This window comes from Cucumis melo, chromosome 7 (genome assembly GCF_025177605.1).
Source record: "Cucumis melo cultivar AY chromosome 7, USDA_Cmelo_AY_1.0, whole genome shotgun sequence".
Lineage (NCBI taxonomy): Eukaryota > Viridiplantae > Streptophyta > Magnoliopsida > Cucurbitales > Cucurbitaceae > Cucumis > Cucumis melo.
The window spans coordinates 14,460,519-14,481,089 of NC_066863.1; the positions used below are offsets into that span (position 1 = coordinate 14,460,519).

A 20,571-nucleotide genomic window follows, 5' to 3' on the forward strand; every position below is an offset into this window, starting at 1 on the left:
TTTTACAATTATAAAATTAAAAAATAAATATTAATAATAATAATATTAGCAAAACAATATATATTTAAAAGCATATTTTATTCCTAATTTAATCAAAAGCATATTTATTTATAAGTTATATATATTTAAAATTTTAATCCACAAAACTAATATTTAAAAATGTAAACATAAGTTTACAAATTTTGGCCTTTTTTTTTTATTTTTATTTTTGGAAAAGTAAAGGAAAAAAGAAAATGAAAGTAAGTTGACTTAAATACGATTTCTTTTCTGAAGGAATTTAATAGGATTTGTTTATAACTAATAATCCCCGGCCGAATCCGAGAAATCAGAAAATTATTGGTTGTGACGTGGAGCTTACGCAATTAAAAGATATCTCTAAACAAACAACGTTTTTTTTTCCTCTTATCCGAACAGTATTTAGTTTTTATATATATATTTTAAGAAAATCAATTAATTCTTAATTAAATGTCTCAAAACAAAACAAAGTCCAAATGCAGTATGAGAAACAAAAAACGGTCTCTATGGAAGAGGAAAACAAACTCATAGTCAATACGGTTTCTTCTTCACCTAAAAACAAAATCCTCCATTTTTATCGATAACCAAAAAACCTCCATTGCTATCACACAACTCCTCCCCTGCTTCTTCTTCTTCTTCCTTCTTCCCTCACTTTTCCCATTATTCCTCCCTTTCTTCTCTCCTCTTTTTTTTACAAGTAATTGTATTCCAACCTTTTTTATTGTTCCACTGAAAACATCAAAATGAGGATTGTGAAGGAGGCTGAGGAGGCTGTTTCAGCCTCTCGAAATCATCTGGTTTTTGCTTACTATGTCACTGGCCATGGCTTTGGTCACGCTACTCGTGTTATTGAGGTTACTTTTATTCATCCAATTCCATTGATCACGTTTTTAATCGTCTTTTCTTTTTTTTTTTTACGTTGTTGAATTCTGATTGAATATGGTTTTTTTTTTTTTTTTTTTATAAAAATTATAGTTTCGACTTTTATTACATCGAACTTTTTGGTCCTGGAGTTTTCAATTTTATCTGAATCAGTGAAATTTTCTAGTTTATTTTGCATGTTCCCGTTGAATTTCGATTTTGGGGTATTGGTTTTTGGGTTTTACTTGTGTTAGGGAATGGTGGTATGGGTCTTCAGAATTTCTCCATTTTTGTGTTTGACAGGATTGGTTTGTTTTCTTTTTCTTTTTTCTTCGGCGATCATATTCTGATTTTCGAAAACGTTTGATGTAATGCTTGTGTGAAAAGGTTGTTCGGCATCTTATACTTGCTGGGCACGATGTTCATGTGGTCAGCGGTGCTCCTGAGTTCGTTTTCACTTCTGCAATTCAATCTCCTCGGCTATTCATACGAAAGGTAGTCTGATTTCCAATGCCAGTCCAAGAGGGATTTTCAGTTTTATTCTTCCTCTTAATGTTTGATTAATTTTTGTGCTTTACTGTTGCGATTGAATATTTCATTTCATTTAATGAATGATACCAATTGTAAGTTTATGCAGTTTTGAATGTACCATGTCATTGCTTCTAACCGTCAGTACCACTAAAAGTGCATATGGAAACCATATCAATCCTATGCAAATTTTTTTGAGATGCTTATAAAAGTCTCATTACTGATCAGGTATTGTTGGATTGTGGAGCCGTTCAAGCAGATGCACTGACAGTGGATCGCTTGGCATCACTGGAGAAGGTGAATGGAGAAATATTTCATTTTCTTCTCGCCAGTTATTTGTTTCCATCATTTTCCCCTGATTCGTTAAGAAAATAAGTTATATTGGAGCTACCAGCTTCTTCACTTACTTTTGATACGTTTCTACTGGATCCTTTGCTTTTTCCTTCTAACCGTGTTGATGATTTCTTCTTTGTTTTCTGATATTTTAGTATCATGAGACAGCTGTGGTGCCTCGTGCTACTATTCTGGCAACTGAAGTAGAGTGGCTCAACTCGATCAAAGCTGACTTAGTGGTAACCGCTTCTTGTAGTACGTATACTAAATAGTGAAATGTAAACTACATAGTATCATTAAGATGATATGTTGTAATCTTTTAATTAGTTGATTTTCGTCTATCTAGTATCAGACATTAAACGACCTTGGCAGGATATTCTTTTGCTTTAAACCACATATTTAATATAAAAAAGGTTTGATGGATTTAGTTCTGCTCCCATGGTAAGCAGGTTTCAGATGTTGTACCAGTTGCTTGCCGTGCTGCAGCTGATGCTGGAATTCGCTCTGTTTGTGTCACAAACTTTAGGTATTTGTCTGTTTCTTATTATCAGAACTTCAAGCATTTCTTAAATTTTAATGCTCTTTTCACTTGGTAAGAATTTAAAGGTTTGGAAGTATCTTGCATTGCTTCAAAGCTTTCTTGTTTAGCTAACTATTGTATTAGTTGGTATTTGCAGCTGGGATTTTATCTATGCAGAGTATGTGATGGCCGCAGGGCATCATCACCGTTCTATAGTCTGGCAGGTGAATTGATCTCTTTCTGCATTAACATATACTGTAATATTGTGAAAGAAAAGAAAGAAAGAAAGAAAAGCCTATCCAATGAGGTCTAGATCATGATGATTAGAGTTTTATTAAAAGAAATGGCCCTGCTTTAACATTATCTTGTAATTTCGTGGGGTCTAAATCACATTGAATGAACTTACGCTGATCTTATGAAGTGAATTGATTAGAGATGTCTATAATCATTTGATTTTGGGACATGATGTATTTTTCTCAGTGGGAATTTTACGGGGACAATATGTTCACAATATGAGTTAGTCAAGAACTGGTTTTTCAGCTACCTGAAAGGATGTAATTTTCACAATTGAAGACTACTCTGTTCGTTGCTGTATTTCATGCTATGGTGCATGAATCTAAACTCTAAAAAAAAAGTTCAAAATAAAATTTCAAAGACAATCTTCTTTCGCCTTCAGTCTGTGTATTAGGATAATTGATATAATAATGTTTTATAATTTGACATTCTGTAATCTCCTTGTAGCAGCCCTTGATTGGTCATTTCTTGTATTACCTCGTCATGTCTCTTTTCTCAGATTGCTGAGGATTATTCACATTGCGAGTTCCTGATCCGCCTCCCAGGATACTGTCCAAGTACTAGTGTCTTTTCAATTTTTCTCATTGTCTTAATGATATTACAACCCAAATCATAAATTCTAGTTATGGGAGCTTTTTTGTTTTAAATGTATAATTGTATAACAAACCCTTCTTTTCCAGTGCCTGCTTTTCGTGATGTTGTTGATGTACCTCTTGTTGTTAGAAGGCTTCATAAACAGCGCAAGGAGGTACTGTCTCATGAAGCTTTGTTAAATCTCTTGATCATTTTAAGTCATTAATAGTTTCTTAATCATTATTCCAGGTCAGGAAGGAGCTTGGGATTGGAGAAGATACAAAGTTGGTTATCCTCAATTTCGGTGGGCAGGTCTGTGAAATTTATTTGTTTTCCACCTTTTATTTGATCGGTTCTGGTATATTTCTCGTTGACTTCTAAATTATCCACAACATTTACTTATTGAAGAAATTCAGTATCAATTTTTCATTGGTTTCTTTTCTGAAATTGAGATGCCTGCAAAGAGACACTATAAATAGGTTACGCTGTTGTGCTAGATAGAATTTCAAATGTTGCCATACAATTTTTACACTTGTTTCAGGATTTCTTTTACGATTATCATTACATACTCTTATTAACTTTTCCCTTATTTTTGTCTCTCCCACTGGCAGCCTGCTGGCTGGAAGTTGAAAGAGGAATACCTACCTCCTGGCTGGCTGTGTCTGGTACCTTTTGAACATCTTATTTATATCATTTGTATTAGATAATGAGGTGATTCTATGATCACAAACACTTATACTGTGGTATTTTGACTATTGGTTCAGGTTTGTGGTGCTTCTGATACAGAGGAGCTTCCACCAAATTTCATCAAGCTTGCAAAAGATGCATATACACCTGACCTAATAGCTGCTTCTGATTGTATGCTTGGTCAGTTATAAATATTGTCATTTAATCGTCCCTGAGCTGAATCAGATTTATAAGGGTAGATTAATATTCTTCCTGTTCTTTTAGGCAAAATTGGATATGGAACTGTCAGTGAAGCATTGGCATTCAAGTTACCTTTTGTCTTTGTTCGCCGTGATTATTTTAATGAAGAACCATTCCTGAGGAATATGCTCGAGGTGAATCAAATTGTTGTCTTCTATCTGTTTTCCCTGCCGTAACCTTGTTGTTGATAATCTAATTATTTCATCATCTCATGAACAACAGTACTATCAAAGTGGAGTAGAGATGATAAGAAGGGACCTACTCACAGGTCACTGGAAACCGTATCTCGAACGTGCAATTAGTTTGAAACCTTGCTATGAGGGTGGCACAAATGGTGGTGAGGTATAATGTTCTGCACACTATCACCGTTTCGTAGCAGTTCTTTAGGATTCTATTTGGTTTGTTTGATGTTTTTTTTTTGTTTTTCATGAATAAAGATGATGCACTTCTCCTTTACATTCACGTGGTTTGATTGTTCAATTTTCTAATTCTCTTTTTAAAAGTTTAGGTTGCAGCTCATATCTTGCAGGAGACAGCCAGTGGAAAAAACTACGCATCAGATAAGGTCAAAATTACTCGTTTCATCACTCATAATGCACAGCTAAATTTGTTGTTTGTATGTAGTTGGTGAATTAGACATCTTCTGTTTTTATTCTCATTTCTCCCTGTCAAACTATAGTTTAGTGGAGCTAGAAGATTGAGAGATGCTATAGTTCTTGGCTATCAACTCCAAAGGGCCCCAGGACGTGATCTTTGCATACCAGATTGGTTTGCCAATGCTGAAAGCGAACTTGGTCTTCCTAACAAATCACCAACCTTACCTGTAGAAGAGAGAGGCGCTCATATGGAATCGTGAGAACTTTTTGCAGTTGAAATGTAGTTTATCTTGAAAACAAGTAGCTTCTTGTTCTTGAATCTCATTTCTGTTGCTATGTTCATGACTTGTAATAGATATATGGAACACTTTGATGTGCTTCATGGAGATGTTCAAGGTCTTTCTGATACAATGAGTTTCTTAAAGAGCCTCGCTGAATTGAACTCAGTATATGATTCGGGAATGGCTGAGAAACGCCAAATGCGGGAGCGAAAGGCTGCTGCTGGTCTCTTTAACTGGGAGGTTGCTATTTTATTGTTGTATTCATTGTTATTGTTACTTTATTATTATTATCTCTTTTTTTTTTTTTTTTACTTTTTGTGATGGGAATACTTGTATGACGTCTGTGCATACAGGAAGACATTTTTGTGACAAGAGCTCCAGGAAGATTGGATGTAATGGGAGGCATTGCTGACTACTCAGGAAGTCTTGTTCTTCAGGTAAAGTTACACTTTTATATTTTGATGCCTTTCAAAAGTACAGAAGGCTCAAACTTCATTTTTGTGTAGTTTTTCTTAAATTCAACCGTCCAAAGAACATTTGATTTTATTGTAGTTTCAAATTTGACACTTTTTCCTATATAAAAAACAAACTGCATGAAACCTGAACTGTACCCATCTTTTGTAGTCCACCTAATTGTACAACTATAGTTTGCCATGTACTAAACACTTCTTAATTCCTGCTCTTAAATATTTGTTTTGAGTTTTTTTCTGTTTGTATGGTTGGAGTGGGTTTCTGAAAGATGAGTATAATCGAAGATGCACTCAAGTATTACTGCTTTCCAATTTAATCAAATTAGTCTACACTATTAGATTTTCTTTTTTTATCTAGACTAAATTTTAGTTACTGAAATTTAACTTAAAAGGGCTGTAAGTATTTGAAATTTTTTTTTTCCCGACAAAACATGTTTATTAATGTAATGAATTTCAATCACCAGTTCATTCATTGTGAACTGTAGTAGCGATTCTAACATTTTCTTTCTGCTATCTTCTGTTGTAGTTACCTATAAGAGAAGCTTGCCATGTAGCTCTGCAAAGAAACCATCCTACTAAACACCGCCTCTGGAAACATGCTCAGGCTCGCCAAAATGCCAAAGGAGAAGGATCCAAACCTGTTCTTCAAATTGTAAGCTGTAAACGTAATTAACATGAACTTGTATTAGTATCAAAACTTATTTTCTTTCCCTCACCAATCATTTTGTACTTGATTAGGTGTCATATGGGTCAGAGTTGAGTAACCGTGCCCCAACATTCGACATGGACTTATCAGACTTCATGGACGGGGAGGGGCCCATGTCATACAAGAAAGCAAGGAAATATTTTGCTCAAGATCCTGCACAGAAGTGGGCAGCATATATTGCAGGCACCATATTGGTTTTAATGAAGGAGTTGGGTGTTCGTTTTGAAGATAGCATCAGCTTGTTGGTATGCAAAACAAACTGTTTCAACTTTTCGCACAAAGTATTTTCTAAAAGAAAACATGAAATGCAGGATAGTAATATGTTAGCTTATTATGTAAATAGCCTCTTTATTTTGGTCAATAATGTTAGAATTTGTGTGCTTGGCCTTTAGGGTCTTTATGGAAAGTTTGCCATAAAGCTTTTTTTTTTCCTTTTTTCTTATGCCCTTGTGTATTCTATTTAATATCTCCCATTGTACATTTATAATTTATCAGAAAATAATAAGAACAAAATATTGTGGTTTTTCTCCCGATACTCGGGTTTCCACGTAAATTGGTGTCTGTTCTTTGTCTCTACTTTCAGTATGGTATCAGACTGGGACATTGAACACACCCTAGAAACCCTAGAAGACACAACTAGTGATGGAAATCAAACAGAGGAGACAACCGCTAGTTTAGTGTTGCCGTCGATGCTCGAATTAGTGCTACCATGGACTAATGGCTCCGCCCCTTCAGACAACGCCGGAAAATGTGATTCGGTTGATTCTATCGTTGTCCACGCCTCCAAAGACCCCTCATGGACTGTCGCTGGCCTCCACGCACTGCTACTGAAGCTACACGTGCTAGTCTTTCCTCCTTAGACAGTGCCAACCATCCCATCTGTGCAACCCTTTTCTTCATCTAGGGCCTATATTGCTCCCCATGCTGCAATTTATGTACTACCACCTAATTTCGACCGGCCACCACTGCTTCTTCTGTCAAAACTGTATTGCTTGCCATCTAAGTTATCATCTCGATGTTAAGTCAGCAATTGAGGCTATCTTAGGGATGACATCCAATACTCCTGTATCAATGTATTTTGAGAATCCGGTAACCTCGTTCCCTACTTTATCCTCTCCTTATGTGACTAATATAGTGGCTCAGTCTACAGAATGTCACCTTTCAGGGAAAAAGTTGAATGACCATAACTATTTCTCATGGTCTTAGTCAGTGAAATGGTCCTTGAAGGACGACATAAATTTCGCTTTTTGACAGGGAAATACTTCGCCCTTCACCGGCGACCCACAAGAACGATACTGAAAGGTAGAAGACTCTATTCTTCAATCCATATTGATCAACAGTATGAAACTCCAGATTAGCAAGCCGTTACTATATGTTGCAACAACCAAAGATATTTGGGATACGGTCATGACACTTTACTCTAAACGTCATAATGCCTCTCGCCTATACATGCTGAGGAAGGTTTATGAAAGCAAGCAAGGAACCATGGATGTCACATCCTTTTCCAATAAACTTTCTCTTATCTGGCATGAAATGGACCTATGTAGAGAACTAGTCTAGAGTAGTCCCAGTGATGCTTTGTAGTACTCCAGAATTGAACAAGATTTATGACTTTCTTGCTGGTCTTAATCCTAAGTTTGATGTAGTTCGAGGGCGTATACTAGGCTAGAGATCGATTCCCGCTCTAATGGAAGTCTGTTCTGAAATCCGCCTCGAGGAAGATCGCACAAGTGCTATGAATATTTCTACAGCTCCTACTATTGACTTCATTGCTTTTAGTGCGAGGTCCTCTACCCGTGGCAGAGTCAAGCACAATGGAAAACTAATTCCTGTCTGTGAGCATTGCAAAAAGCAATGGCATACCAAAAAACAGTGTTGGAAGTTACATGGTCGTCCCCCAGGAGGGGAGAAACGCTCTCTCAATGACAAACAGAACACAGGGCGTGTGTATGTGAGTGACTCTGCTAAACCTTCTCAACCACCTGATCCACATGGGAACCAGATTGATCCTAGTTTTGCTATTTTAGGTGCCACTGTCCAATCAAGTATACCTTAGTTCTTCGATCTTATTAGTGTTGATGGGAAGAACCTCTGGATTCTGGATTCTGGCACCACAGATCATTTGGCTGGGTCCTCTGAATATTTTGTGTCGTATATTCCTTGTGCTGGCAACGAAACAATTAGAATTGCAGATGACTCCTTGGCCCCCATTGTTGGAAAGGGGAAGATTTCTCTCTATGGAGGGCTCTCCTTACATAATGTTTTGCACCTTCCCATAATTTCTTATAATTTGCTTTCTATAAGCAAGATTACTTATGAGTTAAACTACAAAACAATATTCTTATATGATTCTGTCTCTTTTCAGGATTTGAGCTCGGGGAAGATGATTGGCACTGCCTAGCATAGTAGGGGACTCTACCTCCTTGATGAAGACACCTCTTCTAGGAGCATTTCTAGACTAATCATTTATCTTCCTATTTTACCACTTCTGATCAAGACTGTATGGTGTGGCATTTTCGTTTAGGCCACCCTAATTTCCAATACATGAAACATTTATTTTCTCATCTCTTCTCTAAAATTAATGTGTCTACTTTATCTTGCGATGTATGTATTTGGGTTAAACAAGATCGGGTTTCTTTTCCTTCACAACTATACAAACCAACCCACCTTTTAACTCTTGTTCATAGTGATGTCTGGGACCATCCAAGATAACAACCTCATCTGGAAAACGGTGGTTCGTAACCTTTATTGATGACCATACCCATCTTACTAGGGTCTTTCTTGTCTCTGATAAATTTGAGGTCACTTTTGTTTTCTGGGACTTCTATAGCATCATAGAAATGCAATTCAAAACGAAGATTGCTATTTTACGGAGTGACAATGGTCGAGAGTTCTAAAACCACACCCTCAATGAGTTTTTGTCCACCAAAGTTCTTTCACCTACACCCCCCGACAAAATGGGGTAGCCGAGCGCAAAAAATGTCACCTTTTGGAAGTCGCTCGTTTTCTTGTGTTGTCTACTTCCCTTCCTTCCTAATCTCTGGGGCGATGTTGTTCTCACTACAACTCATCTTATTAATTGAAGGCATTCTCGTGTCCTACATCTCTAGACCCCCTTAGAGTGTCTTAAAGAGTCATATTCCTCTACCCTCCTCATCTCTGATGTTCATCTTTGGATATTTAGGTGCATAACCCATGTTCATAACCATGACCCTAACCCATCTAAGTTACTCCTTGGGCTCAAGCATGTGTTTTTGTTGGTTACCCTCTGCATCAACAAGGCTATAAATGCTTTCCCCCGTCTTCTCGTAAGTACTGTCCTATGGATGTTATCTTTTTCGAAGGTCATCTTTTCTTTCCCGTTAGCCTTCTTCAGGGGAGAGTGAGAGTGAAGAGTCTAACTCTAACTGGGTGATTTCCTTAGAGTTGACTAGTCCAACTCTCGTTACAATACCTAGCCTTGATCCTTCTAGCCCAAATTCTCATTACTTAGTCCTACCTACGAACCAAGTTCCTTGGAAAACCTACTATAGGAGGAATCTTAGAAAGGAAGTTGGGTCTCTTGCTAATCAGCCAACTCTAGTCCAAGATTTTGAACCTTTACAAAATTAAGGTACGACTGATTCCATTGACTCACATATTGACAGTAAAATGAGTGAAAGTGACAGGTTCGAGACAACTATTCTTGAAAATATAGGAAAACAGAGTACTGATACTGAGGTCATCTTGGATGGAAATGGCAGGAATGATGAAAATGAGGTCAATGCAAGGGTTACTAAAAATGAAATTAGGGAGGATCGTTTAGAAAATATCAATAAGTTTGATCCCTCTCTTAATTTGCCTATTACACTAAGGAAGGGTACCAGGTCCTGCACTAAGCACTCTATTGCTAACTATGTTTCGTATGGGAACCTATCTTTTCAGTTTAGAGCCTTCATAGCCAGCCTTGACTCTATTATAATACCAATAAATATCTACATTACTTTAGATTGTCCTGAGTGGAAGAATGCTGTCATGGAAGAGATGAGGGCCCTTGAGAAGAACAAGACTGGGAGATTTGTGCCTTACGTAAGGGACATAAAACTGTGGGATGCAAATGGGTGTTCACTCTCAAATACAAGGTAAATGGTACAATTGACTGATAGAAAGACTATTGAGGCATATACTAACTTGGACTAGGCAGGATTTGTTGTTGACAGAAAGTCTATCTCCTGTTATTGTACCTTTGTTTGGAGCAATCTTGTAACTTGGAGGAGTAAGAAGCAAAATGTTGTGACCAAAAGCGGCGTTGAGGCCGAATATCGAGCTATGAGTTTGGGAATATGTGAGGAAATTTGGCTTCAGAAAGTCTTGTCTGATCTTTATCAGGAATGTGAAACTCCAATGAAGCTCTTTTGTGATAATAAAGTCGCTATTAGTATTGCTAACGACCTAGTTCAACATGATAGAACTAAACTTGTTGAGATTGATCGACATTTCATCAAAGAAAGACTTGACAGTGGGAGCATATGCATTTCGTACATCCCTTCGAGCCAGTAGGTTGCTGATGTTCTCACCAAGGGTCTTCTAAGAACAAACTTTGACTTTTGTTTTAGCAAGTTGGGCCTCATTGATATTTACATTCCAACTTTGGGAGAGTATTAGAATTTGCGGGCTTCGCCCTTAGAGTGTTTATGGAAAGTTTACGATAAATCTTTTTTTTCCTTTTTTCTTATGTCCTTGTGTATTCTATTTAATCTCCATCATTGTACAAGAAAATAATAAGAAAAAAATATTGTAGTTTTTCTCCCACTACTCGGGTTTCCACGTAAATCGGTGTATTCTTTGTCTCTACTTTTAATAAATAAAAATTGTTTTAGATAAGTTTTCTTTCAACTTTGGCAATTCCCCCATCATTCAGGATGGAATTTCCTATTGTTCCTGGTCATTGATTCTATTTAACGTGGGACAGGTTTCTTCCACAGTCCCAGAAGGGAAGGGTGTATCTTCATCAGCCTCAGTGGAGGTTGCTTCAATGTCTGCCATAGCTGCTGCTCATGGTAATATTTCAAAAACCATTCCTTTTAATGAAACAATCATATAACAACAAACGAAATAAAATGAAATGGGAAAATATCGCAGGATTAAGCATCAGTCCAAGAGACCTGGCGCTGCTTTGTCAAAAGGTATGAACTTGTTTTGAGGTTGTTGTTGTTGTTCAATTGTATTGGCTGTTTATGAATCTTTATCATCTTCATAGTTAGTAGATAAAAGATCATATATATATATATATATATATATTATAGATGTTGTATTTTGTTTTTTTATTCAGTAATGAGAAGTGTGTTTTAACGAAGTGTTAAACAATGCAAATTAATTAGGTGGAGAATCACATAGTTGGAGCACCTTGTGGAGTGATGGACCAGATGACATCGGCGTGTGGGGAAGCTGATAAACTGCTAGCAATGGTGTGTCAGGTAAGATATAATAATAATATCCAATCCAATCATTTCCAATTAAAGAAGCTAAACCAGAAAAAGCATCATGTTCTTAAAAAGGAAAAAGATAGCTCAAGAATGATGAGCTTTTCTTATTTCAATTTGGGAGTTCTTTTATGCCAATTGCACTACTCTTGAGGCAGGCCAGGTCACAATGACCCCCTTCTTGAGGAAGAACCATTTATCGTAAGAAAATGCGTCCTTGAACAGTTAGGATTTTTCTCTTTTGAGGGAGAAAGAGTGTTGGGATAACCCCGAGGCCCTTTTTCATATATTTCATCATTAACAACCCCTCTCGTTGTCGCACATGAGTGTACTTATGCATAAAAATCCTTTTGAACAGTTCTGCATTAATATAAGGCAATATCTCACCAACTGTCTCGATACTTTGACGAAGTATTAATGTGAATTGGAATTGGATGTTGATTTTGCTTTGCAGCCAGCAGAGGTGATTGGGCTAGTTGATATACCAGGTCACATTCGATTTTGGGGAATTGATTCAGGAATTCGACACAGGTAATCTTTTCTTCTTGTTATCAATTTAATATTGTCCCTTTTCCCTACTATTTTGTTTTTCTTTTTTCTTTCCTGTTTTCCTTTTAAAAAGTTTTACATATAGGTTTATGTCTTTCAAAATTTTATCCTCTCTTGTCATCAACTTTTATTTTTACTTTTATTTTTGATAAAACCAAATTTTCTTGTGTATAATCATTTTAATATATTCTCTCCAGCATTCCTTTCTGGCTCTAACTTTCCTTCTTTTTCTTACTTTAAATTTGTCTCTCTCATCTTTTCTCTCTAACCTTTTCCCCCAATTTTTTATTACTTCCTAAAATTTCTCTCTCTACCTCTCTTCCCATGTCTTCCTCTTACCAACCTTTTTCTACAAGTTTTCTTTCTTTGTCTAATAAACATCTTTCAAACATTTTAGCCTCTTTCTCAACAACTTTTTCACTTCCAGTTTGTTCTCCCTATTTTAATTTTCACCATGACCTTTTTTACCTTCGAAGTTAATTTGTTTTTCTAAAGTTCATCTCTACCTCTAATTGGCTATTGCATACATCTCTATCCAACTTGTATCTCTCCTTCAAATTTTTATGTACTAACCCTGCACTTCTTAAATCGGGGAACTTATCAAACAAGTTTGAAATTTCAGAAACCTAGAAATCTATACCTCGTCCTCTTCTTCTTCGAAATCTATACCTCGTCCTCTTCTTCCATGTCTTCCTCTTACCAACCTTTTTCTACAAGTCTTCTTCTTCTTCTTCTACGATCGTTTGTCTTTTCATCCCCTAACTATACATGCCCTCCTCTGTGTTTTCACCCCTAACTATACATGCCCTCCCCTTCTTACCTTCTACTTTGATTTCCTTCGATGTCGTACGTCCACCTTCGATGATACTCTCAATCGTCAATCCTCTGCTTGACGATCCTTCCCTTATTCTAGAGATTGTCGAATTGTCCTTCACTATTCCTTCAATGCATTTTAGCAAAAGTTGTTGTTTTTCCAACTGGATGTCCAGTCTTTCGATACTCTATGTCAATGACAGCAACCTCTCTTTAATCTCTGGAAGTTTATGCAATTCTATTTGTATTCCCGCGATCTCTTGGTCGAACTTTTCCAACTTCTCTTCAATTCTTTTCTGCTCCATCTCCTTACAGATTCCCAGATAAAACTTGTCAATTTGTTAGAACACTTGCTAACAAGAACAAGATCTTAATTTATTATAATGAACTATAAGATAGTACAAGATAAACCCAAGTATAAGGCAATTGGAACCTCTCTCTTAAGTACTCTCACCCGAGCCTTAAATCACTCCACAGTATAATGATAGGACTCCTTTCAAGAATATTCTTCCTTCTTTATTTTGGTAATAGTTCACTCTCAGAATTGATGAGATATCAATTATATCAATTATGTTACAATCTCTTGATCTTGCTTCTCAAGATTCAAGTACAGATTTACACTAAATTTTTCATATCTTCTTCCTGCCTTTAACTATCTATTTATACACAGCTGTTTGCCGACTTCTCCTTGGCACATTTAACACGTGCTTTCTAACTAACTTGCTAACCCCTTTTGCTAACTAATTCTGTTACTTATTATTGTTTATTTATTTTTTTATTTCTTCTTTGGTAAACTAACTTGATTGGAGGTCTAACATTACTTCCCCTTTTTAAATTCACCTTGTCCTCAAGGTGTAGATTAGGATACAGCTTTTTTATTTCATCATAGTCTTCCCAAGAAGCTTCATAGTCCGGTAGGTTCTGCCAAGCAATTAACACTTCCCATTTCCCAGATTTGTCCAATCTGTAGTCTCGAACTTTTTCCGGCTGAGATTGCCACTCAAGCTTCTCTGTCACGTGTTGTAGTGTAGGCAAAACGTTCGTCTGATTACTCACGAATTTTCTTAATTGAGAGACATGGAAAACAGGGTGGATAACCGCATCCGCTGGTAATTCCAATCTGTAAGCTACCTCACCAATTCTTTCCAGAATTTTGTAAGGTCCAAAATACCGAGATGATAACTTCTCATTCCTTTTACTTCGCAAAGTGGTTTGTCGATATGGACGAATTTTAAGCAACACCAATTCATCAATCTGGAACTCAGCATGTCGCCTTTTTCGGTCAGCATATAATTTCATTTGTTGTTGTGCTAACAACAAATGTTCCCGTAGCGCATCTAATGCACATCTCGTTCTCTCAGCTGTTCATCTACCGATGAATCTGAAGTCTTTCTTTCTCCGTATGACAACAAGGTTGGTGGTTTACGGCCGTACACCACTTGGAATGGAGACATATCAAGTGCTTTCTGATAAGTAGTATTGTACCAATACTCGTCCCAGGGCAGCCATAAAATCCATTCTCTCGGGCGTTCACTACAGAAACATCTAAGATAAGTTTCCAAGCCTCTGTTTACCACTTCCGTTTGTCCATCAGATTGTAGGTGATATGCTATGCTTCTCCTGAGTTTAGTACCCGCCATTTTGAATAATTCATTCCAGAAGTGGCTGAGAAATATCTTGTCCCGGTCGGAAACAATGGAGGAAGGGAATCCGTGCAATCGGACTATTTCTTTTACAAAAATATCTGCTACCGACTTGGCTGTATAAGGGTGTTTAAGGGCAAAAAAATGGCTGTATTTGCTGAGCCGATCTACTACAACGAGTATTACATCACATCCCTTTGCTTTAGGTAAGCCATCAATGAAGTCTATAGAGATGTCGCTCCAAACTTGATGAGGTATTTCCATTGTATTAACAGCCCGGCTGGTGATAGGGCTAAACTTTTGTTACGTTGGCAAGTTATGCAGGAATCACAGTGTTTTTTGACATCCGATTTCATCCCTTCCCAATATAGCTCACTTGCTAATCTTTTATATGTTCTTAGGAATCCCGAGTGTCCTCCTACCACTGAGTCATGAAAAGTATTTAACATTGCTGGAATTAAGGACGAAGTTTTTGAGATTACCAGTCGATTTTTATAGTGCAGATGACCATTCTTCAGCGTAAACTTATTGGCTTGAGCTTCTCCTTCACTTAAATTCGCTATCACTTTCTTTAATTTCTCATCTTTTTCCACCTCTTCTTTTATGACTTGCAAATCCACCAAATACGGGGCTGATATGGCGTTTAACTGTATGTCTGGTGGTTTTCTCGATAAGGCATCGGCTGCCTTATTTTCTAAGCCTGGTTTATAAACCACTTCAAATGAATATCCAAGTAATTTAGACACCCATTTTTGGTATTGTGGTTGGATAACTCTCTGCTCCAGTAAGAATTTTAGTGATTTCTGATCTGTTTTTACGATAAATTTTGCCCCCAACAGATATGGTCTCCATCTTTGTACAGATAGTACAACAGCCATCAACTTGCGTTCGTATACAGGCCGAGCCCTATCTCTCATGGAGATAGTGTATGACTATAGAAGGCAATGGGTCTCTTTGATTGAACTAACACAGCCCCCACTCCAAAGCCGGACGCATCTGTTTCTATTTCAAAGGGAAGTTCAAAACTGGGTAAAGCCAATATTGGTAGGGACATCATTGCAGACTTCAATTTTAAGAAGGCTTTTTCGGATTCTTCACTCCATTTAAATCCACCCTTTTTAAGGAGTTGAGTTAAAGGGGCAGCTATCGACCCATAATGTTGGACGAATCTCCTATAGTAGCCTGTTAATCCAAGGAATCCCCGGACTTCTTTTATGTTTGTTGGGCATGGCCAATCCGCAACTGCTTTGATTTTTTCAGAGTCTACTTCTACTCCTTCCCCTGATATGACATGCCCCAAATATTCAATCTTTTGCTGACCGAAATTACACTTTTTTTTATTGGCGAATAAGGCATGTCTTCTTAATGTGAGGAAGACCTTTTCAATATGCTCTACGTGGTCCTTCTCATTTTTGCTGCAGATCAGGATATCGTCGAAGAAGACCAAAACAAATTTTCTCAAAAATGGTCTAAAAATGTTATTCATCAAGGCTTGAAAAGTGGCAGGAGCGTTGGTTAATCCAAACGGCATAACAAGAAACTCGTAATGACCTTCATGAGTACGAAAAGCCGTTTTTGGAATATCCTCATCAACCATTCTTATTTGATGATATCCTGACTTGAGGTCTATCTTTGAGAACACGGTTGCACCATTTAACTCATCAAATAGTTCTTCAACCACTGGTATTGGGAATTTATCCGGAATTGTAGCGTTGTTTACTGCACGGTAATCGACACAGAAACGCCAACTGCCATCTTTCTTTTTAACCAGCAGTACTGGGCTTGAAAAAGGGCTATTACTTGGCCTAATAATCCCTGAAGTTAGCATTTCCTCCACTAGTTTTTCCATTTCTGCTTTTTGTTGAAATCCATATCTATAAGGTCTTACGTTTATTGGGTTAGTTCCTTCTTTGAGATGTATTTGATGTTCAATTTTTCTTCTTGGTGGAAGCTTTTCAGGCTAGTCAAAAACATCTCTGAATTGTTTCAACATGTTTTGTAGGGGTTTAGCTTCATGGATAATAGTTGTTGTATTAGTCTGCTCATTTTCTTCACAAACTTGTATTGCTCTACATTCGATCAAAAATCCTTCATCTTGATCAAGCCAAGTCTTAAACATACTCTTGAGACTGATTCGTGATTTAGTAAGGCTAGGATCCCCTTTTATCGAAATCTGTTTTCCTTCACTAGAAAACGTAAGTGTAAGGTTTTTCCAATCAACTACTGTTACTCCCAGTGAATGAAGCCATTGCATACCCAGCACAACATCAACACCTTTACCTTGTATTGCTGTTCTCGATCCCAGTATAACACCGTAATGAGCAGTCTCCTTAATTGGTAATTGTAGTGATTTTACTAATTTTTCAGAGATAAAATTGTGAGTAGCCCCACAATCTATGAGAATAATCACCTCTCTCTTGAAGCTTACCTTTAACTTTCATTGTACCAGGATCATTTAATCCAACAACAAAATTTAAGGATAATTCCGCAAAGGCTTTCTGTTCTTCTTCTACTTGCAATACTGCTAGTGTTTTCTCTTCGGCAGTATTCTCTTTAATTATTTCATATTCCTCGCCTTCTTTTATCACAACAAACATCTTCAGCTCACGTAGTTCTTTCATTTTGCATTTATGATCAGCCGAGTATTTTTCATTACATCTAAAACAGAGTCCTTTTTCCTTTCGAGCTTGAAATTCTGCGTCGGGCAATCTTCTTGAGTTGGTGTCTTTACGAATTTCGGTGTTATTGGAGCTCCTCAGGGTGATGGTTCGCATTGGGAAGGTGGTGTTTCCTTTGTTGTCGTTAATAGCGTTCGTCGTTCCTCTGTTGTTCGCTGTACTCTGTGGAGGATATTTCCCTCCTGCGAAGCCATTCAAATTGGCTTCATTTCGAATGAGTTCTCTATTCTCAACAAGCTGCGCGACTTCCATCATTTCGGCCAATCCTTTTGGTCGACAAAATACCACTTCTGCTCTTATCCGTGGAAACAAACCATTCATGAAGGTGTCCTCGACAATAGAATCTGGGACATCACTTAATGGCGCGACTAGTTTATCAAACAAGTTTCGATATTCATCGACTGTAGTTTCTTGTTTGACTCGTAGGAACTTTCCTAATACTGTTCCATCCCTACTAGATCTAAACCTTACTAATAATCTCTCCTTCAGGTTTGACTCGCTAAGGGATTTTTCTCATTCTTCTTGAGATCGATACCAATGTAAGGCAGGACCATCAAAACTAATCATGGAAACCAGCATTTTCTCATAATCGGAAAGTTTATGGATCTGAAAGTACCTTTCGGCGCGAAAAAGCAATGAATCTGGGTCTTCTCCGGCGAACACGGGCATTTCGACTTTCTTGAATTTATTCTGGTCCGGCGTAAATTCTTCAGTCTCTGTTTTTCCTTCGTTTCGGTCATCGGCATTATTTCGGCCCGATATGGCCGATTTGCTGGAGGTTGCTTCTTTCTCTTTTCCTTTTTTGTCACCGACGTGTGCGCATTTGGTTCCTCATTTCGTTCACTGGTTGTGGTTCGATCTTTGGTTATGGTTTCCATTATCATCAACAGCATCTGTTCTTGTTTATCCGACTGTGATCGCATCGTCTGCATATTCTTCGCAATGTCGTTTAGGCTTAGTTCGATGATCGACATTTTTCGAGGTTTTTCTTCATCAGGGCAATTTCTTGATCGATTACTTCGAGTCTCCTCGATTCTGGTTTGGACCATTTTGTCGGATCACGACTCTGATACCAATTTGATAGGACTCCTTTCAAGAATATTCTTCCTTCTTTATTTCAGTAATAGTTCACTCTCAGAATTGATATCTCATCAATTCTGTTACAATCTCTTGATCTTGCTTCTCAAGATTCAAGTACAGTTTACACTAAATTTTTCATATCTTCTTCCTGCCTTTAACTATCTATTTATACACAGCTGTTTGACTTCTCCTTAGCACATTTAACACGTGCTTTCTAACTAACTTGCTAACCCCTTTTGCTAACTAATTCTGTTACTTATTATTGTTTATTTATTTTTTTAGTTCTTCTTTGGTAAACTAACTTGATTGGGGGTCTAACATATAACCTTTCTCTCTCACTTACCCTCCCTCCATTTATAACAAGATATAACCACCCTAATAACCACACTTACATAATTACTACTAGTAATCACACTTACACAATAACAACCAGTAACTTCCTAAGTATTTAACTATCCCCTAACCCTATACTAATTTAATTACCCTTATACAAGATAAATACATGTATGCTAATCTAGGTATCTAACATAATCAACGTTGTTGTTGGTTGTGCAGTGTTGGTGGGGCGGATTATGGCTCAGTTAGAATCGGAGCCTTCATGGGGCGGAAAATGATAAAGTCAAGAGCATCAGAGTTGTTATCAAACTCCTCATCACTGGCCAATGGCATAAGCCATGACGACTTGGAAGACGATGGCATTGAGCTACTGGAAACCGAATCCTCCTTATATTATCTATGTAATCTCCCCCCTCACCGCTATGAAGCCATGTATGCAAAGCAGCTGCCAGAGACAATAACAGGGGAGGCTTTTATGGAGCAATATTCAGATCACAATGACACTGTAACAGTGATTGATCCAAAGAGAGTTTATGGAGTCAGAGCCTCTGCTCGTCACCCTATCTACGAGAATTTCCGTGTCAAGGTTTGAATTTGCATTGACATTCACATTTGCAGGGATATACAAATATATTTAGTTCGATTGATTGGTTGTTGAATACTTTGGTTTAAAGGCCTTCAAAGCGCTGCTCACTTCAGCAACTTCTGAAGACCAACTTACATCACTTGGAGAATTGTTGTATCAGGTAGGGTTCCGTTTGGTTCTGTTTAGTTTGCCCTTCCTTTGGTTGTTTAGGTAAGTCATAATAAAAATGGGGAGTTTGTTCTGGATGGTGCACAGTGCCATTATAGTTACAGTGCATGTGGGCTGGGGTCGGATGGAACGGACCGGCTAGTCCAGTTGGTTCAAGACATGCAACACTCCAAGTTACCCAAATCCGAAGATGGGACTTTGTATGGAGCAAAGATTACAGGTGGAGGCTCCGGTGGAACCGTCTGTGTTATGGGTCGAAACTCCTTAGGCAGCAGCCACCAAATCATAGAGGTCATCTCTAGTTTCTTTTTCCTTTTCTTTCACTTCCCTTTGATTTGAACTAACCTTTTAAGATTTAATAGTTAATAACCTTCATTTAGAAAAAGGTAGGTTTTTTTGTTTTTTTGTTTTTTTGTTTTTTTTTTCATTTCAAAATGCATTTTTGAAAATGATTTTCCACACTCTTCGCATTTGGGGAATAACAAAGACCAACCTTTGGTTAGCCTCTATTTGATTTTGAAGGACCAAATCCACGGCCTCTTCCCATTTACCAACAATAGTAATCTCAATTAATGTGCGTATTTTAATAGTTGGTTATAATTTATGAAGTTTTAATGATCCAGATTCAACAAAGATACAAAGGAGCAACAGGGTTCTTGCCTTACGTTTTTGATGGTTCTTCTCCTGGTGCTGGTAGATTTGGATACCTCAAAATTCGTAGACGCTTATCATCCCTCAAACCGAAAGAGCAATAGAAAGATCATGCACTTGCGAACCCCAATATCGGGTACAGTTATTAAATGTAAAGAGCTTCTCAGGATATATACTTTTATTATTATTATTATTATTATTATTATTATTATTATTAATAAACTATTACCTCACAAATAGGAGGTGAGGGTGAAGGTTATCCACCTTGCGTTATTGACTAACTTGCATAGGCTTCCATAAGCCCCTTTATTATTTTTTTATGATAGATTAATTGGCTCTCTCAATTCATTTCCTTATTGTTTCCTTTATTTATTTGTGTTTCACGAAAATCTGTTTAGAACAGATATGGTAGAGTGATAAAGATGGGTCAAATACAGAATGAGAGTCTATTATTATTGTTTTTTAAGTTCAACATGATGCGAAGGAGGATTTGAATTTCTA

At 37.3% G+C, this 20,571-nt stretch overlaps 1 protein-coding gene across 2 annotated transcripts; it reads left to right on the forward strand.

The window, feature by feature from the left end:
- Nucleotides 1-477: 477 nt before the first annotated feature.
- LOC103495738 (L-arabinokinase) lies at nucleotides 478-20,422 on the forward strand. Of its 2 annotated transcripts, XM_008457381.3 has the most exons (27): nucleotides 478-869; nucleotides 1,264-1,371; nucleotides 1,633-1,701; nucleotides 1,893-1,976; nucleotides 2,187-2,263; nucleotides 2,415-2,481; nucleotides 3,051-3,108; nucleotides 3,232-3,299; nucleotides 3,374-3,436; nucleotides 3,736-3,789; nucleotides 3,889-3,991; nucleotides 4,076-4,185; nucleotides 4,274-4,393; nucleotides 4,560-4,616; nucleotides 4,731-4,903; nucleotides 5,003-5,168; nucleotides 5,282-5,365; nucleotides 5,925-6,050; nucleotides 6,137-6,349; nucleotides 11,056-11,143; nucleotides 11,226-11,269; nucleotides 11,465-11,560; nucleotides 12,021-12,097; nucleotides 18,885-19,251; nucleotides 19,340-19,411; nucleotides 19,507-19,710; nucleotides 20,043-20,422. In XM_008457381.3, exons 1-27 carry the CDS (start codon nucleotides 759-761, stop codon nucleotides 20,172-20,174), a joined length of 2,991 nt encoding a protein of 996 aa, XP_008455603.1. In that variant the 5' UTR covers nucleotides 478-758; the 3' UTR covers nucleotides 20,175-20,422. The 2 variants fall into 2 exon arrangements, with proteins under 2 accessions (XP_008455603.1, XP_050943699.1); XM_051087742.1 differs by lacking the exons at nucleotides 478-869; nucleotides 1,264-1,371; nucleotides 1,633-1,701 and having other exon boundaries at nucleotides 1,974-1,992.
- Nucleotides 20,423-20,571: the final 149 nt, after the last annotated feature.